At 40.4% G+C, this 22858-nt stretch overlaps 1 protein-coding gene and 1 long non-coding RNA gene across 22 annotated transcripts in view; one reads left to right on the top strand and one right to left on the bottom strand.

Annotated features, from left to right (window-relative positions):
* Positions 1 to 354: 354 nt before the first annotated feature.
* Positions 355 to 1742, bottom strand: LOC118532012 (uncharacterized). The gene is made up of 2 exons (XR_004915504.2): positions 1532 to 1742; positions 355 to 600 (listed from the first exon to the last, which is right to left on the bottom strand). It is a non-coding gene; the product is annotated as an uncharacterized LOC118532012 (long non-coding RNA).
* Positions 606 to 22858, top strand: part of ICA1 (islet cell autoantigen 1) — a 141646-nt gene continuing 119393 nt past the window's right edge. For 2 of the 21 annotated variants that reach the window (XM_078059305.1, XM_036086332.2), the window contains exons 1-3: positions 901 to 1092; positions 12420 to 12510; positions 20115 to 20151. In XM_078059305.1, coding sequence (XP_077915431.1) covers positions 20135 to 20151 — 17 coding nt within the window. In that variant the 5' untranslated portion in view covers positions 901 to 1092; positions 12420 to 12510; positions 20115 to 20134. Of the gene's footprint in view, positions 743 to 900; positions 1093 to 3408; positions 3483 to 10759; positions 10948 to 12419; positions 12608 to 20049; positions 20152 to 22858 lie in introns of those variants that run through there. The other 19 variants (XM_078059302.1, XM_036086325.2, XM_078059303.1 and 16 more) reach the window with 14 other exon arrangements.

Raw genomic sequence — 22858 nt, 5'->3', positions numbered from 1 at the left:
GCCCATTCATGTTAGCTGTGGATTTCAGATTTGTTTGCATCATTGCTCAATAACCATCTTTCATTCCACTCTGTTAAATTGTTTCAACCAGTGACTATTCTATGAACTTATTTATAAATACATAACATAATCAGAGATTGAGTCATAGTACATTGGGATTGCTTTTCAGCATAGATAATTCTAGGAAGCACCTATTCCAACACCTTCTCTTTGTGATCACCACAAGGTGCTCTAAAAGCAAGTTTGGTTTTTTCATGATGATAAGATAAAATTACTATAACCGTCAATAATTTAAGATTAAAAGATACATGACTGTATGGGGAATAAAAAATATATATACATATACATACACAGTTGTTTTTTTTTTTTTTGACACAGCCTTTTTCCTTTAAGCTCAAAGTTAATTTCCAGACACAGGCCTCTGTAACTTTTCTTAGCACGAAGTCATGAAGTCTCCTGTCTCCTAAAGCCACAGAAATCTTACGTGGAAGCAAGGAGGACGCACCACGCACAGCACGGAGGGAACCCTGGAGCGCTCGCTGCGGCTCCCACCTGTCGGCCAGGTCATTATGACGTAAATGCTATGGACACGTGGAATACCTGCGGGAGAGCAGGGGTGGGGTCACCCTGGGCGGCAGATCGAAACGGGGGATACCCCAGGAGATGGGGGTCGAGGAAAGTCCCCAGGGAGGAGAGAGAGAGGGAGGCTCAGTCCCCCCATCCCGGACCCGCCCCCCAAAAGGTGAGGCCTTCGCCCCCTCGCTCCTCCGGGTGCCCGGGTCCTGGTGGGAGGGGTCGCCCCGCCGGGCGTCTCCTGAGGAGAGAGGAAGGGAGAGGAGGCGGCGGCGCCCGGGTCGCGGGCGTTTGCGGGGAGGCGAGGCCGCCCGCTCCCCCCGGCCGCTGCGCTGCGCTGCGGCGCGCACGGGCTCTGCCGGCTGCTATTCCGGCTGGCGGCGACCGCCGCAGGAAGGGCCGGTTCCTGCACTCCCCCCGCCCCCTTCCCTCGCCTTCTGCTGACGCTGACGTCGGATGAGGGAGCTGGAGGGACGCTCCGACCGCGGCCAGGAGGCTCCTGGGGGCCGGGGCTCCGAGGTACCTGCCCTCCGGGGTCGGGGCGGGGGCGCGCCGGGCGGGCTGCAGGCTGCAGCGGGAGACGCCCGGCAGCCGCGGCGGTCGGGGCGCCAGCCTGGGGCCGCCAACTGTGCCCTCTGCGGGCGGCGGGTGACAGGCGGGTCGCTTTCTCCGGTCCCTGGTCCCCGTGTGGGAACCACCACAGCCCCTTCCCCTCCCCCGCCTCCTCCCTCGGGCCTGGGCAGGTCTGGAGGATGCACGCGCCATGAGAGCGTGCGTCAGCCCCGGGGGAGCCGGAGGGAAGCGTTCCGGGCGCCGGCCGCATCTCTAGCCCTGGCGCCCGCGGCACCCCCACCCACGCCAGCCCACTCCACCCACGCCGTGCCTCGCCTTCCCAACTGTTCCGGCCCGGGACCCCGAGGTTCCTTCTGGGCAGGGACTGACTTGTTGACAAGTTCACCTGCCGCGGCGCTAGGTGTTTGCTTTTTCTCTTCGCCCCGTTGCCCATCTTTGGCGGAGGTGGCAGGGAGCAGATGGGTGCCTCTTTATAACCACTAGTGCCAGGAGGCCTGCGCTTGGTCTCCCGCAGGCGAGGTGCTCACCAGCTTTGGACCCGACTGGAGCAAGAGTCCCTAAGCGGGCCAGGTCCCTGCAAACCCTGACTCGTTTCCTTAGGGTGCTACTGACTCCGCCTTTCCTGCTCTCGGGCTATTGCAGCTCCTGCTTCCTTTAGAAGCGAACGTATCCTGTTGTTATGTCTGCCTTTGCCCAGAGGCCCCTTCCACTTCCATTAACCTTTCCCACTGTTTTTTTTTTTACTTGGAGTGTCCCCAAAGCCCCTCATCTTCTCTTTGGGGGTCTCAAAAGTACTGTGCCCTTTTGCTGGGAAAAGGTATTAACTGCCTGGTTGGGGAGATTTACAGTTCAGAAAGAAAATCAGGTTCTCTTCTGTTTAGATAGCATAAAAAAATCAGCACGAGAAAAGGTGCTGGGTAGCAGCCTTAGAAACTGAGATCTGGTAACTTCATAAAAATTATCAGGGCCTGGAAAGTATATCACCAGCTGGTTTGAGAATGATATTGAATGTAGGTAGAAAGGCACATAAGGCGCTGGCCACTAAGGTCCTATAAATTATGACTCATTGCAAACATGTTCATGTCCAAACATTTCAGTAAAGTCTCTCCAGAAAAATCTCGAATTGGTTTCTGTGGACCTTTAGTTTAGATTTTCTGAGATCTGAACTATTCCTGGGGGTTAGGGAGTGAAACAGGAAATGCTTATTAGTTTGAGATCAATGCTCCAGACTCAGTTTCTTACCGTCTATTTAAATCACATACACAGTCTAAAAATACTTTTAAGTGGGTTTTCAAACCAGTTTCTTTTTAGGTTTTAGTCTTTATTCTTGAAATATCCTGTGTAGAGAATACCATAGGGGCAAAATCAGTTTATAATTCTTAATAATTCAAACATCACTGTTTGGTTTTAACTGCTATGTATATATTTAATTACTGGAGATGTGGCTTTCTAATTGTACCATTTTGGGTAATATAGGTAGACAATTCTATTATTAAAGATGAGTGTTTAGAAAACAACAGTTAAGCAACCTGAGGTTAAAAAATCTGTGGATACTCCATTCATGGATCATTAAATGGTAAAGGCACTGGATGGTAAATGCCTAGACAGTATATTTCATAGCTGTCTTTCCTCCATTTGGTACACTTGAGTATCTGACTGATTTCCATGAGCATCTTTATTGTCATGCATTTCTTTCCATGTCAACCTTGTGACAGATACAGAAAATTTTGTTGCTCAAAAGAAAATCTTCAAAACTGCTGCACTTTCAATATATCTGACTAAACAGTACTTTTTTTTTTCAGGTGCAGGCAGGGAAGTGTGGTAACTGAAATCACATGGTAGGGTCAACCTAAGTTGGTGTGAAATTTAGAGTTACAGAAACCTCATATAAGAGAAGGTGGGAAAGTTGATAGACCACAAAGATCAGAAAAATCTTTTCCTTTTTATTGGTTGAAGCCTGAGGGTAGGTGGCAACATTTAGGATCAGTGCCCTGGTCACAGATGTCCTTTTTATTCCATTTGTATTATCAGATTTATGGGAACCATAGTCAAAGATGCTATCTGCATGTTTTTCATGAGGCATTAGAGATCACTAATTAATTAACCTTATCCCCATCCTCACCCCCACCTAGAATCTGCCTTAGCAAAGCCTTGAACTCAAAGACTGATACAGGAGAAAATATTTTTTCCCATTTTTTCCTAAGCTGTCACATTTTGTACCAAAATCATACCTAGCATCGTGGAAGACGTACAGAGGGCACATAGGCTTTGGATCCTAAAAGAACAGGATTGGAACCCTAGTTGCAACACCTAACTAGCCATGTGACTTTCAGCAGGTAACTTATGCTCTCTATGTCATCATTTTCTTATCTATAGAGCAAGAATATCCACCTTGTGGGGTTGTAGTTGGAATTAGAAATAATGTATTCAAATGCTTTACACAGTAAATAGAACTCAAGTAATAGCAATAAATTATTCTTTTACAAGCTAAACCTATGAGCTATCTGTATCTGAAAAGGATGCTACTGCTGAAAAAGATAGGGGATGTGATTTAGTTTGGAGTAGTTCAAGTGTTTTGTAGCAATACTAAGATCTTGGGCTTTCTGGAATACTCCCTGAGGCTGGGAGATTCAATCTGTGGTCCAGGAACAAAGCAAAGCTAATTTGTTCCAGTGGGGATAGATCTTCCAGCCCCCTGCCACTCAAATGTGATCCATAGACCAGCAACATTGGCTTCCCCTGGGAGCTTGTTAGACATACAATATTTCAACCTGCCCTCACCTGCCCCCCCAGGCCCACTGAATTCAAATCTGCATTTTAACAAGATCTTCAAGTGATTCATGTGTATATTAAAGCTTGAGAAGCATTGTCCTAACCTGGTATTTATCAAACTTTTGTGTCCAGTAGAAGCATTTGGGAACTCGTTGAATGGGGACTTCCAGCCTGGCTTCTTTCATCTGCTCTTAACACCTCAGGTGGCTCTAAGAAACACGGCACTAAACTCTATCCAGCATAGTGCTCTAAGATGGGACAGTGCCCACTTCCTTAACAAAGCATTTTGGCAAACATGATCTTTTTTTTTTTTTATATTCCATCCCCTTTGAAGTAAGTAGGTATTATAATCCCCACTTATAAGAAAATTAAGACTACAGGCATGATATACCCTAGATAATGCATATGGTAGAACTGTCTTGAACCTCTATATATGCTAGTGAACCGTGTTTTCACTACTCCAGTGTCCAAATGAATGTACTCTGTGTGTGTGTGTGTGTGTGTGTGTGTGTGTGTGTAAGTAATTTCAAATACTAATGAATCTCTCCAGGACAGGGATGACTATACATAATAGGGTATTTTATAATGCTTTTAATACAAAACCTTCCCTCTGACTGCAGGCCATTTACTTAGGGTAACTGATTTTGAACTTGATCCATAACATGAGGATGATGTCGACTTGGCAGTATTTTCAGGATAAGCATAATGTGCATCTCAGTGTCTGAGAAGTGGTAGTTCCTCAACTAATAGCAGTTACTTGTTCCAATATAGACCTAGTGAGACAATGAGTTCATGAAAAGCTGAGAAAATGGCATTGCTTATGATGAGAAGTCTTTCCTGCTAAGTCAGATGATATCATTCATTACGCCTTTGGCCCAAGCAGAGAAGTGGGGTTCACTACTCAGTACTCAGCAAGCATTTGTTGTGTGTATGCTGTGTATCATGCAATGTGCTAGTACTGGGAATCCCAAGACAAGACCCACACCCTGCCCTGCTCTGGAGGAACCTACAACCTAGTAAGGGAGATGGAAGAGTCTGCTGACAATTAAATTTCAGTGAAAGCAAGGAGGGGATGAAACCCAGGACCAAGGCACCCCACCCAGATGATAGAACAGGAAAGAGCACAACCAGAAAACCTGAGAAGATTCATGGAGGAGGTGACTCCTGAGTTAAGCCTTAAAAGACCAATAGGAATTTGGTAGGTGAAAAAGGGTTGAGTGTAGAGAGAGAGAGTTCCCAACATGGTATCCAGGTTACAAAGAAAATACTGGCAAATAGTCCTCATGTGTGGAGCCCAACATATATGTGTGTCCTTATCAGCTGAGTGACCTTTGGCAAATTTGATCATCTTTGAGTTGAGAGAATTAAATGTATTCATCAGGGTAAGCACAATTCTGGTTTCAGTTATGTGCTAGATAGTCATGGAGGTGTGGAGGTATTAGAAAACAGAGGACTGATGTTAAAAAGTGATTAGGATTAGAGAAAATTGAAGAGGTCAGTTTTAGAATACATTTAACAGAAAATATGTAGAATTAGAAGAGAATGCCTGTAAAAGGATAACTGAATGCAATTCAGTACCCTGGGGTGGGAAGCACGAGGTACATGTGTTCAGGAATGGATCCCTGAACACTTAGGTAATGGTATATTGTTAACCCTGAGAGTCTAGATTTAGGAGTGGAAAGATCCTGTTGTTCTGATGGTGAGAGTATTTGTACAAGGAGAGACTACAGAGCATTTTGGCCACTTCCCCAGAGCACACATTAAAATCCATTCCATTACTTGCCACCATTACGATCCCTCACACCCACTTCTCTGTTCCCAGAATAGGGCATGGACACCAATGTCTCAAACTTAAAGGTACTTGGGAGAAATCTAGTCTTCTCTGCCTGTTTCTGGAGAAGTATATCCTAAGCCAAAGATCAAGGAGATAATCGTAATAAATGGTGCTCCCTCTCCTTATTGGTGGGAACCCTGATAGCCACCAGAAGTCCATCATCAAGGTTTTGTTGTGCACAAAAACCATGATGGTAATGGATTTAGGACTAACATAACACCTAAGCCTGGGACTAGAAGAGATTGTTTTTTAGAAACAATTTTATAGAAACAGAGCCCATTATCCAATCTCTTTCACCCAGGAGTAGAGAGGAGTGGTTAAAAACAGGAGCTGGGGAGTCATAAGCAGACCTAAGTTTATCAGTTGTTGACTTTGGGCAAATTATTTTACCTTTCTAAGTTTTTTTTTCTCACTTGCAAAATGGAGTGGTATCCCTTTCATGGTGGCTGTGTCCACACATGAGATAATGCTGTTAAGTGCTTCACACATGTAAAGTGCTCAGTGAATTGTAGCACATAATTATTGTCTTTTGTCCAGAACATATTTACTAAAGGCCTGCTGTGTTTCAGGTACTGTGCTTGGTGTAAGGAGGCAAAGATGAACCAGTTGGGTCCCTGCCCTCAAGGGACTTGCAGTGTAGTGCAGGAGATGCAGATGTAATTAGCTCAGTGCAGGAGAGCAATGGGAGTGTAGAGTACCACCTGCATGGGGCAGTTAAGGACTATAGTTGAAACAGGAATGGGAGGTCTCTGGGTGTGGAAGGGTGGGTGTTTGTTAGGAGAGCCCTCACTGAGGTGCTGACGTTTGAGGAGAGGCTTGAAGTAAGCTGTAAGTTGGCCAGTTGGACAAAGAGGGGAGGGCATTTCAAGGGAAGGAAGAAACTTCACAGAGTCTTGGCATAGCGTATTCAGGAAAGCTCTAACATTCTGAAATGGCCAGAAGGAATAGTTCTGTGTGGAGTATAGCAAAATTTTGAATTTTGCATTTGGATTTTTTGCCAAGAAGTTTCTCTAGTGGCAAGAGAATGCAATTAAAGCATTTGGAGTGGGAAGGCAGCATGATTAGATCTGCATATTAAAGTAATAGTTCAGACCATGGTATGAAAGATTGGAATGGGCAGATCTAGGCATAGTGTTGCCTCTGAAGGCCTAGACTAAGTCCTGGCTGTCAACATAGAAAAGAGAAGATGTATTTAATAGCTTTTGAGGAGGTAGAATGGAGAGAACTTGGAGACTGGCTATAAAAGATGAGAGAGAAGTCAAGTTTCTAGTTGGGACCATTCAGTAGATTTTCTGCAAGTGATTAACATAGGAGCCACGGGGGGCGGGGATGATTTGGGGATGCAGATGGAGAGAGATAGGTTCTGTTTTAGATGTGCTGAATCTGAAGTACCTGTGGGACATCCAGGTGAAGATTACAATAGGGAGATGGGAATTTAAACACTTCTCCAGAGCACCAGGTCCATATTTCCATCTCCCTACTGGAGAGCTGTTTAATTCTGGACTTCATTGGCACACAGCTGTTGGTTGAAGCCACAGAGTGGTTTAAATCACCCAGAGAGGCAAGTGAAGTGCAGCAGAAGACAATCAAGGTCAGAACCTTGCAGATCACTGATATATGAGATGTAGGCCCAGAGAAAGAGGAGCTAACAAAGAACTTAGAAAAGCTTCAAATGTGCAGAGTGTTTGCTGAGCACTTAAGAATGGGAGCTTAGTCAAAGGTCAAGCAAGATGAAGACTTGAGTTGGGTTCATAGTGAAAAACTTTCTCTGGCATGGTGGAGAAGGGATCCAGTCTGTATGGGCTTAGAAGAACTCAGCAAAGAGAAGGAAGAGATGGTAACTGGGGGAAGAAAGAGGTTGAAGAACATGGGCTTATGGCAGAAAGGGAGGTTGATTAACTTGAAGAGAAAATAGTTGGGCAGGTACAGCAAAGACTGCTGGTTGTTGATGGTGCCGGGATGTCTCCGTATGACCTCTCTAACATGGCATTTCAGGACTCCAAGAGGAAGTATTCCTAGAGAAAGTGCTCCAGCAAGCACCGTAAAAGCTGCAGAGTGAAGCTGTCATACAAACTATTTAGCTTCCATATTGTTTTCTGGAACACTAGTCAACAGTGCTAGCTGATTCTGTCTTCAGCCATCCCAGCAGGAAGAGAAGGGGAAAGGAAGGGAGACCCATCCCTTCCAGACAAAAAGAAAGGAACAACAGTAGTTATAGTCATGGTGCTGGATAGTTCCAAAGAAGTGCGCAGTGGTGCATGAAGAGTGGAAGCTATGAAAGAAGATGCCTAGCACAATGCCAAGAGCCATGATTCCCTACAGTGAATGAGGGAGACTGGTCATCATCACCCTGGGGAGTTTTCTTCCACCTGATGCTCCCTGAAGGCCAGGATTGGTGTCCTTGTACCTAATGCTCTCTCTTCAGTGTTGCCATAGGCAGCATGGGCATCATTGTGAAGTAGGTAAACTTTGCATTGGTGCCAAACCACTCCCTCCTTTCTGCTTCCTGCTTCTCTCTTCCCTGCACTCCTGACTTGGACCTGCACCCCTTTGGACTACTTCCTGGTTATTCTACCTGCCCTACCAGGTATATGCCCATGGCCCTGTCTTTCCTGATCCCCATCAAAAAACCAGTCTTGTGCCTTATTTACTCTGGGTGTTGCTGCTATTTAATCCTGTAAGCTTCTTCCCTAAGAGAGTGGAGAGGATTTGGGAAAGAGATCTTTTACTAGTTCTCAAATAACAGCAACTAGATGACCCAGTGTAGGCAAGGGTGGCTCTGTTAGTTGGGGTACATGAAAATATAGAACTTTCTCTCTGCTTCCCTTTGCTGTTTGACTTTTATTTTAAGGTCCCCTTCTTGCTTCTCCCTCCCCTGCCAGGGCTGCCTTCATCCCTTGCTAAGCCAGCCCAAACTCAAACATGAGTTAGTAGCTACAGCTTTACCAAGGAAAGTCCTTGACTATGCGCCATTTCCAGAAAAAGGAGCTGTGGTGGTTTGTTTACAGGACCTGTGCAGAGTATAGACATTTTATAAACTACCTATTGGTATGTGTGTATTTCAGTAATTTAAGACTAATGAAAAAGGCTTACTCTTTGCTCTGGGACATTTTCTTCAGTCTTCATTTCTCAGTTTCTTTCCCCTGTGAAAAGAGGAGATTGGACTAAATGATCTATAAATTCCCTGCTAGCTCTGAGTGATCCTGTGGAGGCATAAGAAATTAATTGATCATCTCTATAATGTGCTTCAACTTACGAATTTAATGTTAAAGAAAGAACCTTGTAAACATTAGTGTCTCCCTAATTTTCTGATTGTTGATGTTATGCTTATGTGTAATTTCATATATGCACATACTTCCATCGTACCTGTAATATTAACCATTCATATATTTGTATATGAATTATATATAATGTATTTCATTTGTAAATATGTATATATACTTTGTAGGTATATATTTATATATGAATATATAAATGTATAGAGAGAAACAGTCTTTATCTTTTCAGTTTTAGTGGTCTTTTTTTTTTTAATGGTCTTATAGTAGTTTATTAATTTCTTATTTCCATGAATCTGATTTGAAACTATTAGTGCATTTTGCACATAGATTTGGACCTTTTTAAAGCAATGTATAATGAAAATATGGAGGTCATTTAAAAAAACTATAAATGTGTGTCTGTATATATATCAATATACACACATATACAGTCTTTGTATATATATATACACATATATATGTATGTATATGGAATTTTACTTTTGTAATGACATTTCTGACAGAACAATTATCAGAGATTCTAGGGAGAAAGAACTATTTAAAGATATTTAATCTGTACAGAATATTGGTGGCCTGAGTTATGAAATTAATTTCTAGCTCTTTGCTAATTTGCTTAATACCTTAGACCAAGGCTGTCTGTGAAAATATAATGGCAGCCACATATGTTATTTAAAGTATACTGGTCGGTACATTTAAAAAAATAAAAGGGAACGGGTAAAATTAGGTAATATATTTTATTTAACCCAATATGTCCAAAATATTATTTTAACATAAAATACAAAAATAAGTTTATAAATATAAAATAGAATGTATAAATATGTATTTATATATAATACAGTGATATATCAAAATATGAATATATACAAATATGTCGATAGAGAATACATATGTTTTTTGTAAATATAAAATATAAATATAAAATGTAGATTTATCAATGAGATGTTTTACTTTTGGGGGGTTATACTAAGTCTTCAAAATCCAGTGTACACTAAAAGCATATCTAAATTCAGACTGGCCATATTTCAAGTGCTCAATAGCCAAAAATGGCTAGTGACTATTGTATTTGGGCAACATGATGTTAGATGATAAAGTTAACTTATTTCAGATTTTTCTCCCATAAAATTTTAAAATTGGTAAGAGCTTTCCAATTATAAAATGCTGTTTTGAAATATAATTTAAGGAAAATATTTATTCGTATCATTTAATAATGTTCTGTGCTGGCATTTGAAGGGTACGTAGTATTTCTTTGCAGAAGTTGATTAGGACCTTTGTCTGAATAGGGTGTTCCTTCTTCACCTTTTGAAGTAAGCTTTTAGAGAAAAAGCCACCATAAGTACTAGAGATTATATAAACCAACCTAAATAAAATTAAAGGTGAATATAATTTATAAGCAAGGTTTTTTTTTTAATCTTTTCTTTAACAAAAACAGCCTATTTATTCTTTTTCTGTTCCCAGTATTTTAATCCATTTTATGTTATTTGCTCTTGTGGATTTCTTTGAGGTTTTTTGTTTTCAAATGCCAGCCTCTTTGTTATTGCTGCTACGATTTTTGTTGTAGCACAAAATTCACCATCAATTGTCCTTTGCAAGCAGGGCTTTAAGAGAAAGAACAACAAGACCTAGCCCATGCCCCTTCTGAGCCATTTGAATTTTTTGTTCTTTATTTTGTTTTTAGTTTGTTTTTGTGGGGATGTAATTTTTTTTTGAAATATTTTACTTATTTATTTGACAGAGAGAGAGAGTACAAGCAGGGGGAGCAGCAGTGGGAGAGGAAGAAGCAGTCTCCCCACTGAGCAGGGAGCCCGATGCGGGGCTCGATCCCAGGACGCTGGGATCATGACCTGAGCTGAAGGCAGGCGCTTAACCAACTGAGCCACCCAGGCACTCCTGGGGACGTAATATTTTTAACTAATAATAATGGTGAGGATGATAACCTTTTAGAGAGTATCTTGACTTTTTTTTCCCATTTCTTAGAATATGAAATGCTGTGTTGGACATGTTCCTTTGAGAAACATCTCTTGAGATGGAGAGGCTGAGGGGAGCACCAGGTTGCTAACTGGAGATTAGTGTTTTAATCCCAGCTTTCCTTATTGAGAACTTGATCTTTAACCTGCTCTTGGACAAGTTGTCTCCATTTTTAAACTCTAGTTTCCTCATCTTTAAAAAGAAGATGTGTTCGTTATCTCAAAGCTTTCTCTTAGATATAAATGTCTCTAAAATTAATTAAAAGAAGCTTTATAGTTTTTGTGACTGAGGGCATCCTAGATGTCAGCTAGCCTGATCTGCGGTTTCACAGGCAAGCAAAGTGAGACCTGAGAGATGAAACGACGTGGAGGAGGCACAAGTTTGTAGCATGATCATGGGTTTACTGGCTTTTATTTTATATTGGGAGATAAGTTATGTTGACATTGAAAATATTTAGTGTAAGAATGTGATTTTAGTAGGTTTAGGGAAGCATTAAGCTTGATTAATGCCTATAGGTAGTACCTGAGCTGTGCTGAAATGTGAATGAAATGATCATATAAAAATATCCTAAGACTCCAATTCATTAACAGAAAATGCAAATTTTAACAATGATTTGCACATGTAGGGTTTAAACAAAAACTCATCTTTTAATAGCCTTGAATAAGGTTAGAATTATTTTCCTTTTATAAGATTTGCTGACTCACAAAATTGAGGGATGTGATTGTGTTTTACTTGTTAATTTATGAAATGTCAAAAATAATTTGCAGGAAAAAAAAGTCACTTGCAGGAGATACAAAATTCTGCTAGAAATAGAATCCATATAAAGTTACATGGAATGCTCAGGTAATCATAACTTTATCAAAATCTGAATAGAAAAGCTATGTGATATCTGAGTGATAGGAAAAACACCCATAAAAGCTAGCCAAAATTTCATTACTTCTTAAATATTTTTTTATTAAGTAAACTACACCCAATGTGGGACTCAGACTCACAACCCTGAGATCAAGAGTTGCGTGCTCTACCGACTGAGCCAGCCAGGTGCCCCAAAATGATATTACTTTAATTGATATTTAGCTTTTGAAAGGATGGAAGACTACTTCAACTTCCCACCGTCTGTAGGAATTTGTCAACTATGTAATTCGAAGAATCAGTTTTAAAAATATATGTATAGTTAATTACGTATGGAGGAATTGTTTTTCTCCATTTCTACTAAAACTCTTTTGACATTTATACTTAAAACACACTTCCTTCTCTTCGTGGGAAGTTATAAAAATCATTATTAACATAAGAGAGTGACCAAAGATAAACCTCTGGGAAAAAAGATGAAAAATAAATGAAAAATAACTTGGAGCAAAAGAAATGTACAAACATTAAGTTATTTTTGTACCTAGAACCTCTGACGGATTTGTATTTCTTCTGTTCATTAGGCAAGCCATCAGGAGCCTGCATTGACGCCCTGGCTCTGAAGCTACTTGGCTTTGTTCTCTCAGACCCGTTAGTCACCTCCCTGGATCACAGGTCCCCGTGTTATTTAACTTATTTTTTATTTCTTTAATAATCTATTTGTTTTAATTTTTATTGAAGTGTAATTGATGTATAGTGTTACTATTTTCAGGTGGGTAACAGAGTGATTTGACAGTTCTATATGTTATGCAAGAAAGGGGCTTTATTCAATTGTTTCTCAACTCCTTCTAGGCTCTAAATTATATGACTTACCTTAGTTCTAAGACTGCACCAGAGAAATAAACCCAAGGACAAAACAAGATATTGAACACCGGTAATATTTCTAGATAAAGTCAATCTCTGAAAAACGGGAAGATGGAACTAACTGGCAGAAAATTATGTACTTCAGATTGTATAGTTGGAAGCTAAATTCGAGAGACATGCCGCAGGCTTCCAGCACTTGTTATGGATGGTCAAAGATGAACTCTCTAGCAAAGACAGGGCATAGAAGGTGCTCAGTAAATATGAAATAAACAGCATTGAGTGTCTACCCTCCAGTGGCTACAGAATATATCTAAATGCTGAAAGGGAAAGCAGGTGGCCTCAGAGATTGGTCCGTATGTCTATTCAGTCACAGCTCCTCTTTCTTTAAGTTCTAGGAATGCACAACTGCTTATTGGTTGGTGGCATGCACACCCCATGCAGTTCTGCTGTGCAAGAATGTGTTCATTGCTTTCTCTCTGTCTGGAATAATTACCAGCAGCCACCCACATGGTCCCCCTCCACTGCCCCCACTCTTACCCTTCACCTGGCCAACCTCTGCTGATGCTTAGAAACTCTGCCCAGAGGCCATGTAGGAAGCCGGCTTGGGGTCTTCCCCTCTCTTTTCCTCGAGCCCTGGGCACCTTCCTCATGGTACTCATTCCACATCACAGGCAAACCTGCCACTCCCTGACTTCGGAGTCTCCTTTTCAGTTATACACAAATAGCCTCCAAAGTCTGTAGCATGTAGTGATATGTTTTTGCTGAAGTTTAATTTTAAATAATTATTCTTTACATCATCAAAAGTAAGAAACCATCATTCACAAGACCTTTTTACCATTTTATGTTCTGTGAAGAAAGAAAAGGGACTGCCAGACAGTTAACAAGGGTATCAATTGCAGGACACATCCCAGCTTCAGGAATGTTGGGGTGTGAACAGGTGTGCACTTGTTCAGTGATGGGTGGTGCCATGAAGCTGGTGTTTGGGAATGAGTGATTTTACTCTGGGATGATTCAAATGTACGATTCAAATGTACCACTTTGTACCCACATCACTTGAAAAGTGTGTTTCTTATGGGGAAAAAATGGCCCACTTCCCAAAGAAAGCTAAATGCTGGTTTGCACAGCAGTGCCGAAGAACTCTAAGATAGTGACAATTTTTAGTTGGAAAATGGGAATTTTGAGTAAGTTAGAAAAATGACAAATTTGGCAGTGGCTCAGATCTGCAATTCAAGAGAATCCACCATATGTTCAGTGCAGATACAGGGAAAAGGGATTCTGGACTCAGTCTCAGCTAGTACTCCATCTAATAGAAAAGCTGCTCACCGGTGGAGGAGAAAATCTGCTAAGTTGGAAAGGTAATTAATTTGAGACCTAAAACTGCACAAGATACACAACAGACTTGGAAAATGTGATTCAAGAGAAAGTTTATTGAAATATTTTTGTGGATTGAGAGTACTGATACAGTAAAACGTAACTGTCTTACCTTTACTCTGAGTAAGGGTTGGCTCAAGAATTTTAAATTCTTTGCATAATTCAAATGTAATTGAAGGTGCCATCAGCTAACTCCATAAGCTCATAGAAAAGGGTTCTGGGCCAGAACAAATGTTCAGTGCAGCTGAAGCCAGCCTATGTGGAATGAAAATACTTCCCCGTGTTGTATTTCCAAGGAGGAGAATCTAGTATCAGGGTTTAAGGCATCTGAGGACAGACCAACTCCTCTTCTTTGCAGCAATGCATAAAACTTTGTTTAAACCAGGCTTGCTTTAGCACTCTAGGAACCTTGGAGTATTTACAAAAAAACTTTGGCTTGTATATTAACCATCCAGTGTGTTCCAAATGGCTTTTTCAATGGTTATAGGAAATAAAAAAACGAGTTGTAGTCTGTCCACATGGGTGAATAAAATTGAAGATACACCACAGCAAGCTGTAAGAAAAGCAAAGAAGAAAAATAAGCATAATTATTTCACAGAACCCCAGTACAAACACTGAACAAAGTACCCCTCATGCCTATTCCCTCAGCTCTCCCCACAAGGCAGAATGGCCTATCCGCCACATGGGTGTGGCTGAGAACAGCTGTGCTCTTACTGCCTGGCCTTGGTGCCTGAGGTCGGTGTACTGCGTCCCCTTCAGGGTGCAGCCTGGCAAAGCCTAGGAAGATTAAGTTGGTAGTACCTCTTTCCCCTTTAGCACTTGTCTTAGATACAGAGGCCACTCCTTACTAACCCTTCCCCTCACCCTCAGGATTGTTACCTCAAAATTAGGAATCGTGTGTGTGTGTGTGTGTGTGTGTGTGTGTGTGTGTGTGTTTAATAAGTTCTGTGCCCAATGTGGGACTTGGACTCATGACCCCAAGATCAAGAGGTAACATGCTACACTCAGTGAGCCAGCCAGACACTCTAGAACTTGCTTTCTATTGATCTGTTAACTAACTTGGGACACTACTTCTTTGAGAAGGTCTTAATTCTTTTTGGCTAATCTGCTTTGTCTCCCTTGGAGAGACAATTTAGTGAAACAGAGACATCCATGTGGTCAAGTCATGCTGAATTGAACAGTTTTGGTGCCCTTTTTTTTTTTTTTTTTTCCCTTTCATGGCACTCATGTCATGGCAAGTCCATAAGCAGCTTGGTGCTTGTTCTTCTTTGCTTATCTCCCAAAGTATTGTGGCCACAAAACAGAACTTTAGGAAGTCTTCTCTGTGCTATTAAAATGCTCAAGACATGATAGCATTCATTTTGGGCTTCTTTCATAAGTGTCTTGTGGCAGAAATGGAGATAAAGCCTCCTTTGCAGAATCATGAATTGAAGTATTAGCTAATTATAGACTTTATTGTATTTTATAGGGGAAATGACTTTTCTAACAGCAGATTTTACAAATGTGGGGATTCACAAAGATCTTTTTATATGTCCCTTGCAAATATCAACAGTCTCTTGGATCCGAAAATTATGTTTATATGTCTGTCTTCCCTGCTTAACCTGCATTGTCCATTACTGTAGCCACTAACCACACATGGCCATTAAGCACTTAATGTGGCTAGTCTCAATTGAGATGTACTGTAAGCATAAAATACACACCAGATTTTAGACTTAGTGCAAAAATATGAATGGAAAATAAACCAGTAACTTTTTTATTACATGTTGAAATAATATCTTAGATATATTGGGTTAAATAAAATATATTATTTTAAAATTTTTTTACTATTTCTTTTTACTTTTTTAGCATTGCTATTTAGTCATTTAAAATTAGATATGTAGCTTATAGTGTATTTCTGTTGGACAGAGCTGATTTAGACTATAAGTTACTTGGGGCTAGACAGTGCCTGGTGCATATTAACTAGATGCTCAGTGCATGCTCAGTGCAACCAAACTGATGAACTGAAATGAGTGAATAGATGAGACTTATAATGTTTTTTTTTAAAGTAGTGATTTTGACACTGTGAATTTAGAAAGTGGTAGAGCAAGAGAAGATGAATTTTGGGAAGAAATCTTAAAATGTTTGTCAGTTGTCCCTGGTGTATGGAGCTGGAGATGTGAGTCCTAGTCAGGAGATGCCTTCTCCTGTAGTCCTAACTGCAGCTGCCTTCTCACGAAATATTCAGCTATGCCCTGTAGAGTTGACCTGATTTTGCCACCAGTGATTCCTTTACTATAGTTCCATATTATAATCCAGCAGTTTGTTTAAGATCCATTTCCAGAAAGGATTTTTCCTAGATGCCATATAGCTGTGGTATTCTAACTTAATGTGCTTCAGAAGCATTTGCAAAGCCTATTACAAATGCAGATTACCAGACACCCATGCTCAGAGATTTTCGATCATTAGGTAAAGGAATGGGGCCCAGGAATCTGCCTGTTGACACCCCAGAAGATTCCAGTGTAAGTGACCTCTGAACAATATCTTGAGGAACATTGGCATCATAATCTAGAAATAGCTTAGAAGTCCAGGTAGAAAGGGTAGTTTGCTCAGTGATTTTTATTATCTATTATTACATTACGAAGAACTTAAATTGTTAAATACTTTAATAATAAAAAATTAATCAAAAAGTTGCAGCAAAGGAAACAATAGTGAAAAAGCAAACTACTGAATGGGAGAAAGTATCTGCATACCATAGATAAAGGGTTAATATCCAGAATATATAAAGGATTCCTACCTACAATGCAATAACAAAAAAAATTGCCCAATTGAAAAATAGGCAAAGGACTTGAATAGACATTTCTCCAAAGAAGATATGGATAGTAAGCATGTGAAAAGATGTTCAACATCACTAGTGATCAGGGAAATGGAAATGAAAACCACAATGAGATATCACTTCATATCCATTAGGGTGGCTGCTATCAAAAAAAAAAAAAAAAAAGGAAGAAGGAATAAAAGGAAAGTAACAAGTGTTGGGGAGAATGCGGAAAAAAATGAAACCCTTGGAACACTGTTGGTAGGATTTTAAAATGGTGCAGTTACTCTGGAAAAAAGTATGGAGGTTCCTCAAAAAATCAAAAATAGAACTACCCTATGATCTAGCAATCCTACTTCTGGTATATACATAATAAAAGCCCTGGATCTCAAAAGATATTTGTACACCCATGTTCATTGCAACATTATTCATAGCCAGGATGTGGAAGCAAGCTAAATGTCCATCAGTGGATGGATGGATAAAGAAAATATGGTTTATATATAAAATGGAATATTATTCCACCTTTAAAAAGAAGGAAAACCTGTCATAGGTTACAGAACTTTGACAATATCATGCTTAGTAAAATAAACCAATCACAATAAAGACAAATACTGTATAATTCCACTTATATGAAGTATCTAAGATAGTCGAACTCATAGGAAGAATGATGGTTGCCAGTGGTTTGGGGATGGAGGAAATGAGTCGTTCGATGGATACAGAGTTTCAGCAATGCAAGATGAAAAACTTCTGGAGATCTGTTATCTCCAGATAACAGATACCTCCCCTCACCCTCAGGATTGTTACATCAAAATTAGGAATCGTGTGTGTGTGTGTGTGTGTGTGTGTGTGTGTGTGTGTTTAATAAGTTCTGTGCCCAATGTGGGACTTGGACTCATGACCCCAAGATCAAGAGGTAACATGCTAACTTAAATTGTTACATAATTTAATAATAAAAAATTTTAAGTAAGCATGTCCTTTGCCTATTTTTCAATTGGGCAGTTTTTTTTTGTTATTGCATTGTAGGTAGGAATCCTTTATATATTCTGGATATTAACCCTTTATCTATGGTATGCAGGTACTTTCTCCCATTCAGTAGTTTGCTTTTTCACTATTGTTTCCTTTGCTGCAACTTTTTGATGCACATGCGTGTATAGTTAACAATACTGTACTGTACACTTAAAAAATGGTTTTTACCACAATTAAAAATTATTCAAAAAGTATCAACTATCCTAATAGGTTGTGGTGAAATTGGACTCAAGGAAAGAGTATAATTTGTTTCCTTGAACAGTATCTTTTCATGAGAAATTTTTTCGGAAGCTTTGAGCTAAATCAAGTAAACGTGTACTTGCAGGGAAGCTGTGTGGGTGTTGAGAGGACTAGAAGTTGGTGGCCTCTATGATTTACTGAGAAGAGGACAGGGTTTACTCATCACGAATGTCATTCCCAAAGCAGCTTGTCCACAAGCTTGGAAGCCCTCCAGGAGGCAGAGAGATGCTGATGACTGGATGTGGTCATTTCAGAGGCAATCCGGACACTCCCGAGAAAATGTCGTCCTTCCTCCCTCCTGTCCCCACACCTGAGACCTGGAATTTTAGCACTTTCATTTAGTTCCCTTAAAACAATTTTAAAAAGCTTTTTAACATTTTAAAAATGGTAAAAATAAACCCTTAAGAAATTTTTAGTCATTTTAGGGGTACTGATTGCCAGGACCCTTTCTTGTGTAGAGGAAGAACAACTGGATTGGTTTTGTGGAGTACCCAGAAACATTCACTCTGGCAGCCAGCTTTCTGTGTCTGAGGCCATTCCTTTAAGTAGCAAGCTCTCCAGTCTTTCCAGAAACTGGTAGGCAAGTATGTTTGGGTTGGTTTGCTCTACCCGTGAGGTTGGCTGGCTTTCCTGAGAGGGCAAAGGGAGTGAAAGACAATGGCCTAAAGTTACTCCCATATTTACCGATGAGGTGAAAATACAATGCTAGGCTGGTAAAAACTGAAATAATCACATTTTCCTCCTTTTAGCCCTTCCTAGTATCTCGTTTTAGCCTTTTGTCTTGTGTGTGTGTGTGTGTGTGTGTGTGTGTGTGTGTGTGTGTTTTGTTTTCAGTGTGCTGGCTCATTAGCTCATGTTTTAGAAATATTGATTGTGAAATATTTATTTTGTTTTCTTTTCTGGCTAACTAAGGACTTTATTTCAAACAAAAGTTAAAAATAAAAAAATTGAGAGCTATTTTCCTGGGTGTGGGGAAGAGATCAGGGCAAGGAGTTTACCTGTGGCTAGGCCAATACCCTCATACTAAACGGGTTGTGGTAATTCCCCAATGTCCCTCCTGGTCACTGATGGGGAACCTCAGCTAGTGCAGCTTTCTGTGCCAGATCCCACCTACTAAGGGCAGCTTGAGCTAAGGGGCAGTCCCTGGGAGGGGACCCAGGCAGCAGCATGGCCAAAGGCCAACCACAGGATCAAGTCTTAATCACTGAGAACCCACTTTTCTCCCCTTTTTGGGACCCAGAACAGATTAAGAAGCACCAGCAAGTCTGTACCCCGCCCACCACTGCCAACTCTACAATTAACAATGATCCTTTGTATTTCTTGCCTTCCATTTCCCTTGGGTGGATGGTGGTTTGGGTGGGGTTTCCTGGTTTGGGGTTTCTTGTGCTAATCTCTATATTGTTTCAATTTTAGTATATATGCTGCCAAAGTGAGCACGTTTATAAAATATTTCAAATCTATAAAGAGGCAGACAGATGCAGTCTACTCACCACCAAGCTTAACAAAGAGAACATTATGAGTACAGTTGAAGCCCCTGTGTGAATATCCCCCAGCCCCCTTCTGCAGTAGTAACTGCTATCTGGAATTTAGTGTTTATCATTCCTAGGCAATTTTTATACCTTTATGATATGATAGGTGTATGTTTCAGCAATATATAGCATTGTTTTACATTTTGTGGTCTCATATTTTATGTAGTCTTCTGCAACCTGCTTTTCTCAATCTGCCTGTTTGCTTCTTACACTTCATTTGGAATATTTCTTCCAGTGTTACATTATTCTCAACACCAGTGTACAGTGTTACTGTGTAATAGTGTTTGGCTCCTAAAATACAATTAGAAATGGCTCAGATTGAAAAATTTTATATGTGTCAAATTAACATATAATATAGTGTGTTAACTGTTAAACATATTTGTTTTATTTCAGGTTATAATATAACTTATCCTCTCATGCTTTTTCCCTGCCCCTTCTCCCCAAATCATCAACAGTAGAAAAAGAAGAAGAAGAAAACATGTCAGGACACAAATGGTAAGTAATGTGTTGTCTTTTCTAAAGTGGGAGAGGCTAATGAAAGAGGAAAGTACATAGTATATGCTCAATAAATGTCTGTTGAATAGAAAAATCAAGAGTCACATTAGCAGTAAATAATGTTAGCCCCTATCCAATATGGGGTATAGTTAAGTTCAACATCCCTTCTGAGTGAAATATGGAAACCAAATAATCAAACATATTATAAGTCCTTATGTAATATATATTCTCTAAGAAACTAATTTATATACAGCTTTTCTCCTGAAAATCTAATGGCTTTTCTTAGCACCAGTTTTTCAAATGTAATAAGCCAATATATATATATTTTTAGCGCTATTTTATTTACAACTTATTAGTGTTATCAGGGAACTTGCTCTACAGCAGCTATAAAATAATGAGTGAACGCAAACTCAGACTCATTAATTTATAGCTGTGACTTTAACCTTCATGAACACTCAGGAGGCAATCATGGTCGGAAGATGCTGCTGCTGAATAAAATGTGGTAATCATGGCAATGTTCAGCACTGTCATTTACATGCCTGTAGCACATCTCGGCAGCATGTTAAACTTCTTATAAATTCCGGGTCTGCCTCACACAGTGTTTCTGAACCCTTTTGAACCCATGACCCACCAGGCAAGCAGATCTTTGTCATGTTTCATCTCTAATTCGTAGCATGAAAAAATGTGCTGTATATTTTCATGTTTCAAATGTACAATTAATTATAATAAGGAATATACTTGCTAATCCCTCCTCTCTCAGTAAAGAAGTAATCAGACCCAAGACCTCTGTAATATCAAATGTCAACCTTTAAGAGAATTTTTGCATGTCTTAAAATGTAATGAATTTTAAAAGGTAATTAATAAATGGCTGAGGGATTTAGTTTCCCTGAGTATCCCCATTTGACAGCCGTCTAACTAAGAGTTGTCAGACTCTTCTCGTAATTATTCCATCTTGCCTCATTAAGACAAAGGGGTGACTCCATCCTGTGACCCTCATAATGGCTGTCACACCCTGGCAGCAGGCCACGGAAGTAGGTGCTCACCCATCTAAGAGAGCCGGGAGAGCCCCGAGAAGTGGGCCCTTCCCCAAAGTCTGTCTCTCACTCTGCCACTTCATTGCTTGCTGCTGAAATGCAGGGGCTGTAGAGAACATGGAAATGAGCACTGGACGGGGGTTAAGTGGCCTGGATTTTAATTCTGTGTGACTTTGGGCAGAATTCTTAAGCTTTTGAAACCTAAGATACCTCATTTGTTAAATGACAAAGGTGAGGGGTATTCACCAGATCTCTGAAGTCCCTTTGTTTTTTGTTTTTGGGGTTTTTTTTCCAAAATGGAATTTTTTTTCTGTTCATCCATGACCTTTCACCAAAAATAAGTAAATAAATTAAAAATACAATACAAAGAAGTCCACCCTATTCCCCATTTCTAAAAATTCTATTTCCTTGAAATAACCAGTTTTGGAGGGTATATCCTTCCAGTCTTTTTATATACATATTATGTAGAGAGACTCTATCTTTTACATAAAAGTTATGTTTTTTCCACTTATTTTCCCTCAGTGAGCTCATAGTAAAACTTTTTTTTTAATTAAAGTATAGCAGACACACAATGTTACATTAGTTTCAGGTGTACAGCATAGTGATTTGACAAGTCTATACACATTAAAAAAAAACTTTTAAATAATGCAGAAACTATGAAAGTCCCCCAAATCCTACTTCTCTAATGATAGCCTTTGTAAAGAAGTTATTTGAAACCCCTTCTGACTTTTTAAGAATAAATGTCTGGGGGGGCGCCTGGGTGGCTCAGTCATTAAGCATCTGCCTTCGGCTCAGGTCGTGATCCCGGGGTCCTGGGATCGAGCCCCGCATCAGGCTCCCTGCTCAGTGGGGAGCCTGCTTCTCCCTCTCCCACTCCCCCTGCTTGTGTTCCCTCTCTCGCTGTGTCTGTCAAATAAATAAATAAAATCTTTAAAAAAAAAAAAAGGAATAAATGTCTGGTTTGAAAGTTGTAAATGTTATCTGGAAGGAGAGTATAAATCATCAAGTTTCAAGGAACAGGTATTTTTAAATAGTGGTATAAAGCAACTTGTGTTTTAGGACTCAGGTCTGGCACATTTTGAGTGGTGATAGCGTGGAGTGAAAGAAGGCACATGTCTGCAGAGAGGAGAAACTAGGGGTCCTGTGTGGACATATGAAACAGGAACTCTAAGGGCACCTGGGTGGCTCAGTGGGTTAAGTGTCTGCCTTCGGCTCAGGTCATGATCTCAGGGTCCGGGGATCAAGTCCCACATCGGGCTCCCTGCTCAGCGGGGAGTCTGCTTCTCCCTCTCCCTCTGTTCCTCCCTCCCTCCCGCTTTTGTGCTCGCTCGCTCTCTCAAATAAAACCTTAAAAAAAAAAACAAAACAGGGACTCTAGACCAGAGGAGGGCGTAGACAACATGGGGAGGGGTGGAGCACTAATGGCAACATTTCTGTCAATATCTGAGGTGTTGTGGTCTTTTACAGAAATTCTATTTCATTCTCAATTTTTTTCTAATTTCTTCCTTACATACTTTTTTTTAAAAAAGATTTTATTTATTTATTTGAGAGAAAGAAAGCATGCACAGGGGCAGAGGCAGAGGGAGAGAGAGAGGGAGAAGCAGACTCCCCGCTGAGCAGGGAGCCGGATGCAGGACTCGATCCCAGGACCCTGGGATCATGACCTGAGCTGA

The sequence above is a fragment of the Halichoerus grypus genome, chromosome 12 (genome assembly GCF_964656455.1).
Source record: "Halichoerus grypus chromosome 12, mHalGry1.hap1.1, whole genome shotgun sequence".
Lineage (NCBI taxonomy): Eukaryota > Metazoa > Chordata > Mammalia > Carnivora > Phocidae > Halichoerus > Halichoerus grypus.
The sequence above is the reverse complement of the archived record's forward strand: the minus strand, read 5'-3'. Positions and strand labels throughout refer to the sequence as shown.